At 42.0% G+C, this 12,246-nt stretch overlaps 1 protein-coding gene across 3 annotated transcripts in view; it reads right to left on the bottom strand.

Annotated features, from left to right (window-relative positions):
- The window catches only part of Plekhg1 (pleckstrin homology and RhoGEF domain containing G1), a 220,344-nt gene that overhangs the window by 43,584 nt on the left and 164,514 nt on the right, over positions 1-12,246 (bottom strand). For all 3 annotated transcript variants that reach the window (XM_029532902.1, XM_021221411.2, XM_029532901.1), the window contains one exon: positions 268-337. In XM_029532902.1, the coding sequence (XP_029388762.1) occupies positions 268-337 (70 nt within the window). The remainder of the gene's footprint in view (positions 1-267; positions 338-12,246) is intronic.

Below are 12,246 nucleotides of genomic sequence, written 5' to 3'. Positions count from 1 at the left end.
TCTCCTTCTCTCCCTCTCCCTCCCTCCTCTCTCTCTCTCTCTCTCTCTCTCTCTCTCTCTCTCTCTCTCTCTCTCTCTCTCCTATAAAAAATCTAGCACACACACACATACACACTCCCCTATGAAAACAAAAACAAAAAAAGTGCATGATTTGTTGGCTAGCTTAATTCAATGTAGAACAACCATTTATTCTAACTTTAAAATGAAAATAAATTGCACTCTCTGTCTGCCTTGGTTGGCCCTGAAAAGATGAATTTTTCTGCTTACCTTGGACACAAAACATTCCGCTATGGCCACAGGATCGTTTTCACAGTTTTCTAGATCTTGAAGAAGTTCACTAATAAAACAAAACACACAGCGAGGAAGTATTAGGCTGTAGTCTTTAGGACATTTTGTGGAACTTAAAATTGACCTTTCCAGTGGCATTTACAAGGAATCAGGCAATAGGGTCACAGGTCTACTGCCACTCTGTCCAAGGCTTAGACAATAGTTTTCAAGGTCATGGGTGGAGCAGGAACTTAGACACAGAGTGGACCCGTGGTTCTCCCACCAGAGATAAGGCCTGCATAGGAGTTAAGTATCCTGGACATCCGTCATCAGTGTCAAAATGTTCATGCACATCCATCCATCCATCGAAGAAGTGCTTAGGTACTCATTCAGTCTAAGGCACACAGCACATACACCCACCCACGCCCACACCCACACCCATCAACAAGCAAAGTGAGCTATGGTACCTGTCTCAATGAGTTACTGATGCATTTGAAAAATAAGATGCTCAACTCATACTAATGACATTACCAACAGAGGAAGTGGTCGTAGGAAAGACTGCTCAAAGGACAGATACACCTAGAGAGGAACTATCTCTGCTCAGATGGAAACTCATTAAGTTCTGGTGGCAGGATCATTGTATTGTATGGCTATCAGTTTAACCATTTCATCTCCCAATGTTACACAAAACTCTGAAAGTGGAATTGCTTGCTTACTAGATATTATTGGCTAAGTGACACATTTCCAAGTCACATTTCTTATACATTACAATAATGTGTAGCTTAATATCAGTCAGGTGCTTATTTTTAGATGCTATGTGCTATATATTTAATACCAGTTTAGAGACAAACAGTTCTACGGGAATTAGAATAAAGAGGTTCCTTGCTTTGTGCTTCGCATTCTCGACGGCTTCTGCTGAGAAGGATTCACTGTTGCCAAGCCTGCTGCTGATAGGTTGTCATTTTCCCACTTTTAGCTGTTGTTTCTTTCATTTTATGAAACTCGAGCCCGTAATCTTCCTAACCAGATGTATTCTTCAATATGACAATGAGAATACTATGGAAATGATGTTCCTAGTTTAGCTTCAGCAGGAACCAGGATTCCTTTCCCTTTCATGTAGATCCACGATGTCCCTGGACTTAAAATAATCTCTCCCAGGACTGATGACTTGTTTTCATATCGTTAGGTACGAGATTAATGAAGTCATTTACCTCTATGCAGATGGGTGGAAGAAAACAAACCATGGTTGTTACTTCATACAGTTCTATAACCGTGTCATTTGAAAAAAAAAAAAAAAAAGACACAAAAACTTTCTCCTTTCCACGTTTCTCTGTATACCCTGCTAATCCACTGCCAAACGCTGTGTAAAGCTTAGGGCAAGCAAACATTTCCTCTGTGGCGCCATTCTTAGGGGTATGCTGTGGGGGCCTTCTGTTCTGGAGCCTGTGGCCTGCTCTTCTGCCATCACGGACCATTCTCACGCAGCTCTGCGACTCTCTTGGTGATCCACCACCCTGGTTTGCCTCCTGTGTTGGCTGTCTTACTTCCTACCATTTTCACAGATTCTCTCCTTTGAGAGAAGGCAGTTTCTGGAAGCTTCCTAAGTGAGGGTGACCAGACGCCAATGCTCTGAGTCTCCCTCTTCAGAAAATGTCCTCTTTCAGCTGGCCTGGTAATACCATGGGGCACAGGGCGCTGGCTTGGAGTTATTTTCTGAGGATGTTCACGGAGCCCAATGAATTAAAATTCTGCTGTTGAGAATTTAGTACCACCTTTCTCTCCAGTTGATCCTCTATGTGAATTCTTATTTTTCTGTAAGGTTTTTTAGAACTTTGGCTTTGCTAGCATAACTCTGAGACTCTGTGCTCAGATCCTAGGAGATCTTAACTTAATTTCTCATCTATTGGCACCTTTAAAATTTTCTACCACTATACTCTTGAGTTTGAAGGGTTTGGGGTCGTTTTTGTTTGAGCCTGCTCTTTGGATGTGTCCTTATGCTTCTTCTATTCTTATTTCACATGCACGGAATATTCTGTTAGGGAGTACAAGGATAGGATGATGGTGGTGATGGTCTGATGCTGATGGTGCTGATGCTGATGGTGCTGATGGCAGCAGTGATGGTGATGCTTTCTGGCTGTTCATTGTCTCGTGCTGAGCTCTCGTTCCTCGGCATGATGCTAATGACATCTGAGGGAATGAGAAAATGCTTCTACAAGAACGGGCTGTAGGCGAGCTTGTTGGGCATTTTTTTAATTAGTGATTGATGGGGCAGGGTCAAGTCCATGGTGGGTGGGGTCTTCCCTGGATGGGCAGTCGAGGTTTTATTAGAAAGCAGGCTGTGCAATCCACAATGAGCAAAGCTGTCAGTAGCTCCCCTCCCTCCACGGTAGGGAGGCCTCTGCTTTGGCTTTGCCTCCAGAATCCCACACTGTTTGAGTTCCTGCTTTGGCTTCCTCAGTAGACAGTGATTCAGGTTCTGTAAGCAAAAAACAAACGAAAACAAAAAAACAAAACAAAACCCCTCCTGTCCTCAATTCGCTTTTAGCTGCAGTGTTTCGTTATAGCAGTAGTGACACCTACTAAGACAAGTGAGACACCATGATGCTGATGATAATCTCCGTGCAAAGATGGAGATTATCAGGTAGTCACCCCCACTCTCAGGTAGGGACATTCAAATATTTTATTCGGCATGACCTATTTATACTCTGAAATATTCTTAAAATGGAATATATATATATATATATATATATATATATATATATATATGTGTGTGTGTGTGTGTGTGTGTGTATACTAGAAATTAAAACTGATTATCATCAACTTATTCAGAAGATAACTATATGAATATAAACATTCCTTCATGACAGTTTGTACAAAACAGAGGAGCATGTCTTACATTTTTGTTCGTTTCTCATATCTAACTTCAGCTGGGTTCTCTTACCTGCTTCTGAATTCAACCTGCTGTAATCTATTAGGGTAAAATATACTGAAAACAAAGCAGCCACAAAACCATGTTATTAGGAGATGGGGTGATATTTTAATGGCTTCTTCAGACCAGGGTGACTGTATTTTGATAGTCTGCTGGAGTCAGAAACCACACTGAATGAGTCACCCGATCACTTTCAAATCCATAGTCGTCATTACAAACATTTCCTCCAGTATTCCTATTAAAACATCTCTTTTGTAAGATTATTTTTACTTTGGCAAGTGTCATTCAGATGTTTGTATTGTTGCTATTTATATAGCAAGATGGGTGTCATTAAATGAGCAGCAGTTGAAAGGCAGCCGCTGGGTTCTGAGTACCGAGCAGAGGTGAGAGAAGGTAAGAGACAAAGAGGAGCTGAAGACAAGGCTGCTGGGGTTCCTGTTCTGTTACTGAAGGAAAGGTCGCTCTGGTTGGAAGGTTTGTGTCCGGGCCTATCAATATCAATCTTCTCTCTGGGGAGATCAGACTTTTGAGAGGCTTCCAGAACACTGTATCGTAGTTTACTTGATCTACTCCTTGGTTATGCACAACTCCTCACGTTCTAAACTCTATGCTTCGAGCATTCCCTCTAAGCACTGATTTTACTTTCCGAGTGGAGACTGACTGGGAGGAAGAAGTGATTGGGGTCCCCATCCTGGCTCTAGACAGGCCTCACTTGTAAATAAATGACCAGCACTCACTGCCTGAGAACCACAGGGCAGGGAGGGAGCTAGATCCTAGGCAGTGTTAATAAAATAACCAGTGCCACCTGGTGCCATGTAATCTGAAGTGAATAAAGGAGAGAAACTGAGGCAGGGGGAATTGGTGGCTCGTAAAGTTTGTTTTCTGAGAAGGTGATTGATTGATTGATTGATAGTTGAGGGCATGCAGAGGCTTGGGAGAAATCATTTAAGAAATGAGACCTCAAGTCAAAGACAGAATGAGCTTGGTATGTTCTTGTGTAAGATGTGGGAAGGAAGCCATTGTGGCTGGGGGTTGCTGAACATTGAAGAATGTGGGGATTCAGGAAGACAGGGAAGGAATGAAAGACTGTAAGATACAGTGTGTGTGTGTGTGCTTATATGTTTGCGTGTGCCGTAGGACCAATTACCAATTACCAGGAACAGGACTGGTCACCCCAATTTACAGTCTAATAGGCTAATAATGACCATAGAGATGGCCTCAGTATAGCACTGGGCCACAAAGGATGGATGACACAAAGGTCAGACAAAGGATGGATGGAGTGTCCGAGTTTTCTCGGAGTTAAAATCAGATTTCAGGCACCTTGCTTTCATGGTCTGGGTCTATTTTCTTTACCCTGAGTAATTAATTATTCTGAATCCCTCCTCTCTCTTGAATGGGATCACAGACAAGAAATGCTATTACTTCCTTCTTGAGCTCAGGCCCATGAACTTGCCCTAGTGGACAAAGAGCAACAGCTTTGTTCTCTTTCAAGAAAGTATTCTCTGTGATGCTTTCTCTGACCTCTGCTGTGAGCCTGAAGGGAGGAACTGTGACTTCAAGGTCACACTGCCTTACGTTGAAGGGTCAGGAAAGGCCTTTCCTCTTGCCTGGCACAGACTCTAGACAACACTTCCTTCTCCCACTACCTGACTACTCTGAATGTGTGGCTTCCACAGGGACACATGTGCACATGGGAATGGGAAAAGGCTCACTGATACATAAGGCTTTTGTAGTTGTTTTGTTTAGATACAGGGTTTCCCTTTGCAACCCCGACTGTCCTGGAACTCATGACTAGATACATTAGCCTTTAACTCTAGCTGACAGGAAAGAAACCGGTCTACAAAAGGATTCCCACCAGTGTACAAAGCTGAGAGAGTCACTGAGGTGGGTTGTTGAAAATGTACTAAAATGAAAATTGTCCCACCTTTCTCTGCTTTGTTAAATGTTCCAATGAATCATTACATTGCATTAAAATTACATTTTTTTTAAAAAGCACAGCCTATCTTTTGTGAGGCTATGCCAGTGCCTGGCAAATATAGAAGTGGATGCCCACAGTCATCTATAGGATAGAACACAGGGTCCCCAATGGAGGAGCTAGAGAAATTACCCAAGGAGCTGAAGGGGTGTGCAACCCTATAGGTGGAACAACAATATGAACTAACCAGTATCCCCAGAGCTTGTGTCTCTAGCTGCATATGTAGCAGAAGATGGCCTAGTCAGCCATCGATGGGAAGAGAGGAACCTTGGTCTTGCAAACTTTATATGACCCAGCACAGGGGAAGGCCAGGGCCAAGAAGTGGGAGTGAGTGGGTAGGGTATCAGGGCCGGGGGAGGGTATAGGGGACATTCAGGATAGCATTTGAAATGTAAATGAAGAAAATACCTAATAAAATAATTTAAAAAAAAAGCATAGTCAAAGCTAACTGTTTGGACTTAAGGCATCTTTAGCTTATTTTGTGAAGATTTCACTAGACCCCTGAGCAGAAGTAGCTGCATGGCCCTCAGCTCCTCCTGAGCATCCTCTTCTTTCCTGGGGTATGTGGCTCACTGCCCTTCCATATGAGGGTGCTGCCATTCACTTCTGAGTTGTAAGACCCAGTCCTGCTTCTGTATACATTAGAGGCTCAACAGAGGTACACTGAGTAAAGACAAGGATCCAAAGCAACAAGGAGATTTTCACTTTGAGCTTTGATGATTTTAATCTGCTGAGAAATCCAAGCATTTCCTCATGATTCATCCTAAAAGAAAGACTCAAGTTACAGTTTAGACAACTTTTCTGTATTCTAAGAGTACTGGGCTTTTTTTTTTTTTTTTTTTTTTTAGTGGTTGGCAATACAATTTCTTAAAAGCTTTGGGGTTTTCGTGCTCAAGTGGTTTCTTTTAACTAACCTAGTTTCTGTCCATTTGGAGATTTATTCCAGAAACCAAAAATTTCAGGGCTGGTTGGTAGGTTTATATAGTAAGAGATGTGGCCACTAAAACATAGACCAAAATGAAGTCTCAGTTGGATTTCATGATGAGAGATGTATAAATTTAAATCTGATGATACATCAAAATAGAAAGGAAGATAACAAAAGAACAAAAGTATTATCATCTTTTATGTACAAGCGTAAAATATTTCATCAGTATACAAACATAGAAAGCATCATGGGCACGTGGAGTTTATTCTAGTAATGATACATGTGTATGATTCAAATTAGAACGTCTGCCAATGAAGTTCACCCAATATGCACAGAAGGAAAGAATATGGTATTTATTAAAGCCAAACTCTTCATTCAGTAATGTTCAATACCCACAATATTTCTGAAAGCTCTAGCAAAATGGAGAGATGTCTCTTAAGTTTCACTATGCTTAGTTCATAAATAGAGAAATGCTTCTGAAGATGCCAGAATGAAGACTAGGCAGTGAAGCTGTGTGTGGTGTGTGTGTGTGTGTGTGTGTGTGTGTGTGTATGTGTGTGTGTAGTCAATTCAGAGCAATGGGGAAAGAGGAGGACACAAAGGGAAGATGATCTGAACAAGGAAACAAAATATGTCACCTCACTTTCAGATTGACACCATAGAGTTCTAGCAGCATCTACAAGCCATCGTTAGACATCACGGGGAAGCCTGGAGATATGACAACGTATGTAAGAATCCAAAGCACCTAGCTGAGAATACAGAGAGAAAGAATAGGAAAAAATTTTAGTCGAAATGGTATTAGCATTTTAAGGTCTATAGGAGTGAATTTTTAAAGCTGCATGTTATCACGTGGGAGAAAACTTGTTAAATACTCTTATGGGACATTTTAAACAGTAGATGGAATCTCATGAATATCTGGAATCCCAGGATGTGGGAGGTGGAAGCAGAAGGATTAGGAGTAGTTTGAGGTCATCCTTGGTTATATAGTGAGTTCTAGGCCAGCCTGGGTTACATGAAATTCTGTCTCAAAAATAAGTAAGTAAATAAACAATGGGTCAAAGAGGCACAAGGCTATAGATGCAATGACTCAGTCATGTAAAGCTGTCATTTTAAACCTTAGACTTATAAAGATACCAATGGAGTACTAGATGAATGTTGAAAAACTAATGAAATGATAACAAAATCACTTGATAGGGCTAAGTCAAGAGAAATTAAATCAGAGTTGAGGACTTGCTGCTGAAGGCAGCATGGCACCAGCACAGTGGGAAAAGAAGACTAAAGAGGACTCAGTCCCACACGCCCATGTAAACTTGGCATTCAAAGGACAGGAAGTGCAGCTTAGTGTGGAGAATTTGTGTATTTCAATCAGTTGTGATGGGACCTTTGGCTAGGCATGTGAAATCAGAGCTTTGGTCTACTGTCAAAGAGTCCACCATCAGCAGTTCCAGGCAGATTAAAAAACAAATGTAATAAGCAAGATTTTAGGAGTCTGAAAAAAAAAAAAAAGAATATACTTATCACCCAAGAATGGGAGATAATTTTAATACCCAACCCCAAAGAGTCCTACTTTTGAAAGTGTATTTTGTGTTGTGAATTGTGGGATTTGTCTTCTGAGAAGCCACTTTATAGACAAAGGGCATATCTCACCCCAGGAGATACTTGCCACTCCTGTGGGCCACAGAATTTATCAACAACCCTTATAAGGGTGTGAGAGGAGAGAAGAAAAATCCGCCGTGAGAGCAGGTGATGGATATGGCCAGGAAAGTCACAGAAGAATATCGGTGGCCAGCAACAGGAATGAAAGAAGGGTCATCCTTGTGGCAACTGGCCCAATGCAAAATGCAGGCACACTCTGGGAAGAGTCACAGGGTGGTCACACAAACTAGAAGATTAAAGCTCAAAAAAATGATGTTGAGTGAAAAAATACGGAGTATATATGCCATGTCTGAACCAAGAGAAAGCATATATATTTCAAATAAACACATCTGTAATGATGCCAAACCCCCTACCCCCAGGCTGGGTGGTAGAACACACACAAGCAATACGTGTGAGACCCTGGGTACCATCCCCAGAAACATGGATGCTATCACTGCAATAAAACAAACCAGGAAAACAAACAAACCCAGCTCGGATAGTGAATTACAATGAAACATGGATCCAGAAAAACGGGTCTATATGAACTGGTCCTGCCATCTTTCCTACTCTTCCTTCATTGATGACATAGAACGCTGACATCTAAGACATCCCTGTCTCTGGTTTTTACTATATGAGGGGATGATACATGATAGGACTGTTTGTGCCATAGAACCTGGCAATCATGATCAAGCCCAGATTTCTCCCCCAATGCCATGGCAGAGAACTGGCTCTCCAGCACGTGTGTGTCTGCTCTACACAGTGCAGAATGATATTGGAGGAGGGCACATAATAGGTTTTCAGTGAGATGTTTAATGCCTTTATCACTGAAAGAATTTAAAAAGTAAACATGGTACAAAATATCTTGGAAGGAGCTGGGGTTTATTATATATCGCTCTATACTTTTCTCTGTTTTGGAAATCCAGGTCAAGAGTTCCCTAACCCACATGATTGGGACCAGAAGTTGTTTTTGTTTTTTTTGTTGTTGTTGTTTGTTTTTTGTTTTTTGTTTTGTTTTGTTTTTTGATTTTGATTTATCTGCATAGAATCGTACAGAATCTTGGAGATGAGACCCAGGTATGGAACAGAGAATTCTGTTGTTTCATCTGCAGCTCATACGTGTAGCTTCAAGGTAATTTCGCAGTTTTCAGTGTATCTGTGTTAGGACTATGACACATTACTTGAGGTCAGATGTGGAAATTTGTCACCTGTGCCACAGTGTTCAAAAAATTTCTAATTTGGAGCATTTTGGATTTTCAGGTTTAAGTATGCTCAATCTGTATGTTTTAGAAAAAACGAACCAGTTCAGGTGAAAATTTCAGGCTAATCTAGCCACCCCTTAAATTCAGAAGACTTACACTTTACTAACTTGACAATTTTATGTCAAAAAACCTAGAATTAAGCTAACAAGAGACCTTTGGAGACTGTTATTTAAAGCTCCATCATGATTTGCCAGACAGTTGCATCTTGGAAATCAATTGGAGGGTCATTAAAGATGCATGAGTGATGACATAAGAGGTTGCATTAATGTCCTTACTTAACCAACTCTAACAACCGCAGGGTCATCTAAATGATAAATATAGATTCTAGGTCTGAGAAAATGGAAATCAAACCAGATGGTGACAAAACATACAGTCTTACTGTATGTAGTTGGGCATGGTAGTAAACCCCTGTAACTCTACCACTCTGGAGGCTACCACACAAAGACTGAGTTTGAGGACAGCCTGGGCTACCTGGTGAGTTCAGGGTCAGCTCGGAATACATAGTAAAGCCCTGTCCCAAACAAATATACAAGTAAGCAAGCAAAGAACTAACCTACAAAACCCAGACAATTCGACAGTAAAGTTAAACAACAGGTATTTTTTTTTTCAAAACAGAGGAAGATATTAGAAATTAACAGTAGTATCTAAAGTAGCTCAGGGCTATTGAGCGGAAGACTTCCTGGTCTGAAAGGATGATTTGCATGTATGAAATTTGTTTGTCTTGTTGCGTTTGATCCACCTTGCAGAGTTGCTAAGAGAATAAAGGCACCGCATGGACTGCGACTATGCAAATGTGATCACTACAGCCACTGGCATGGACCCGATGGGTTGCCACCATGTGACCTCATCCATGCCTTGTATGACGTCAGTAGCGTATTCCTTCACTCTGACCCAGGCATATCTTAGACAGGAATGGCTTTCATGGTCAATGGGCATCCAACAGAAAAGAACAGAGAATGGGTTTGAGAACAGAGAGTACTTCCTGGTCACCAAGCTTTGGCAGAGCGTTCCTCACTGCCAAGTACCTTGCTGCTAATTTCCCTTTATGTTTCCGTAGACTAGGAGACACGTGAACGTTTAAACTTCAAGGAGTGAAAAATCTCTCCCGAGTTCAGCGAGAGTTTCGTTTCCCGGTGTTCATTAAGGACTTGAAGAACAAGGTTCTACTGTGCAGGAGGGCATATGGCTGAGTGAGCCCCGATGACATGTCTGAGGGGTGATGCCTCTAAAGCTGTCTGGCCTCTGGCACAAAGGAAACATTCCACAAGTTCTTGTCATCATCACTTTACAGCCAAACCACAGAAGAGCTAGGCCAGGGGTCTCTTAGCATCTAGCATCTTTCTGGGTCACAGTTTCATTAGTGGGCTCTGGAAACTGACACTATCCAGGAACTTGTGGAATTGCTAAATAGGAGCCTGCATTAAAACCAACACATCAGTAATGAGCATGTGGCTTCTGCAGTTTTTGATGTCTTTCTCGCCATCTTATTGCTGGGCTGATTTCTTTAGATAGTGTTTCAATAGTGTTTCTTGATTGTGGCTCTACATTATAAAGACCTGAGGGCCTTTTAGAAAATTCTAATGCTGTGGTCCCATCACAGATCAATGAGTCAATTCTTATGGGTAGGATGCAGATATTGCTTTTAATAAAAATCATATTTATATTTTTTGAGAATTTCATGCAGTAAATTTTCATTAGCTTTTTCCCTCTATCAACTCTTCTCAGATTCCCTACCCCCAACACTTCCCTACCCACCCAACTTCATGTTTTTTTCTGTCTCTTAAAAACAATAACCACAAGCCCCATGGAGTCCAATTTGTGTTGATTGACTACTCCTGAGCACTGGGTCCACCCTGGAGTGTGGCTGATATACCCAGTGCCATTCCATTGAAGATTCCATTGAACTGATTTTGCCCCTTCCAGCAGTTATCAATTTCAAATAACTTCTTGGCTAGGGGTGGGACATCATGCCCACTTCCCTGACATGCTGGCATTTTGTCTGGCTTGAGCTTGTGTGCACAGTCACAGTCTGTGAGTTCATATGTGCATCAGCCCTGCTGTGTCTGCAAAGTGCTATTTCTCTGGGGTCATCCACCACCTCTTGCTCTTACAATCTCTCTGTCTCCTTTTATAAATCTCGGAGCCTTTAAAAGAAGTGATACGATTCCATTTTGGGCCAGATATTGCTTGTTAGTTTGAGATGTGGTGCCACGTAGCCCAGGCTGACCTTGAACTCACTGCGTGGCTGAGGATGACTGTTCTACTTCTGATCCTCCTATCTCTGCAGGTGAGCCCATCACCTATGGTTTTATTTGAAGCTGAGAATTGCTCGGCAAGCAATCTACAATACCCTCAGTGTGAGTGTGTGTGTGTGTGTGTGTACGTGCTTTTAAAGGAAGTTACCCAGGTGCTTCAGTGGGTGGCCCAGGGGTGGCCCAGTGGGTGACCCAGGAGAAGCATGGGGTAGGAACATACAAAATGGCTCTCAGAGTCTGCAGGGTCAGGCACATGAAACCCTGATGTAGCTTTGGTTTTTCCTATGAACTCGATGGTCAGAACGGGAGGATCCTGTCTCCTACAAGCCAGGTTGGGGCTAAATATCAAGGCTCCAAGGGGCCACAGGAGACAGAGACCATGCTTCCAAGGAGCTCATCTTCATTGGTCCAAGTAAGCAACAAGGGATACGACTCAGCTTGTAGTACAGTTGAGTCACAGAAGGAGGGAGCAATGTCAAGTTTTATAACAGCAGTTCACTGTGTCAAGTGCACACCTCCAGTGTTAGTTAGTACTTGCACCATGATGACATTGAGCTGGCCCTTCAAGCATGCCAGCTAAGAGCTTCACCATAGCCATGGGAGGGGCATTTTTTAGTATTTGAATCTATTTGTTTATCAAAGTGTGGACATCTCCCATGGGCCAGATGAAATGACTTATGTGTCTTCCAAGCTGTGCTACAATCTGGTACATATAGCTTATATATCTGTTCCCACTCCCTGCAGGTTCCAGTCTTGGTTACAAGTATAACTTTCTAGCATAGTGTTTACCATCTAGAACCTACTTAATACACATGTGAATTATTTGAACTGGGGACTGCAAGATGGCTCAGCAGGTAAAGGTGCTTGCTGCCAAAGCCTGGTGACCCAAGTTCCTTTTCTGAAACCTATATGGAAGAAGGAAATAATTCCTGGAAGTTTTCTCTCAATGTGAAACACACACACACACACACACACACACACACACACACACACACACACAC

This window comes from Mus pahari, chromosome 21, assembly GCF_900095145.1.
Source record: "Mus pahari chromosome 21, PAHARI_EIJ_v1.1, whole genome shotgun sequence".
Taxonomy (NCBI): domain Eukaryota; kingdom Metazoa; phylum Chordata; class Mammalia; order Rodentia; family Muridae; genus Mus; species Mus pahari.
This window is presented reverse-complemented; position numbering and strand designations above follow the sequence as displayed.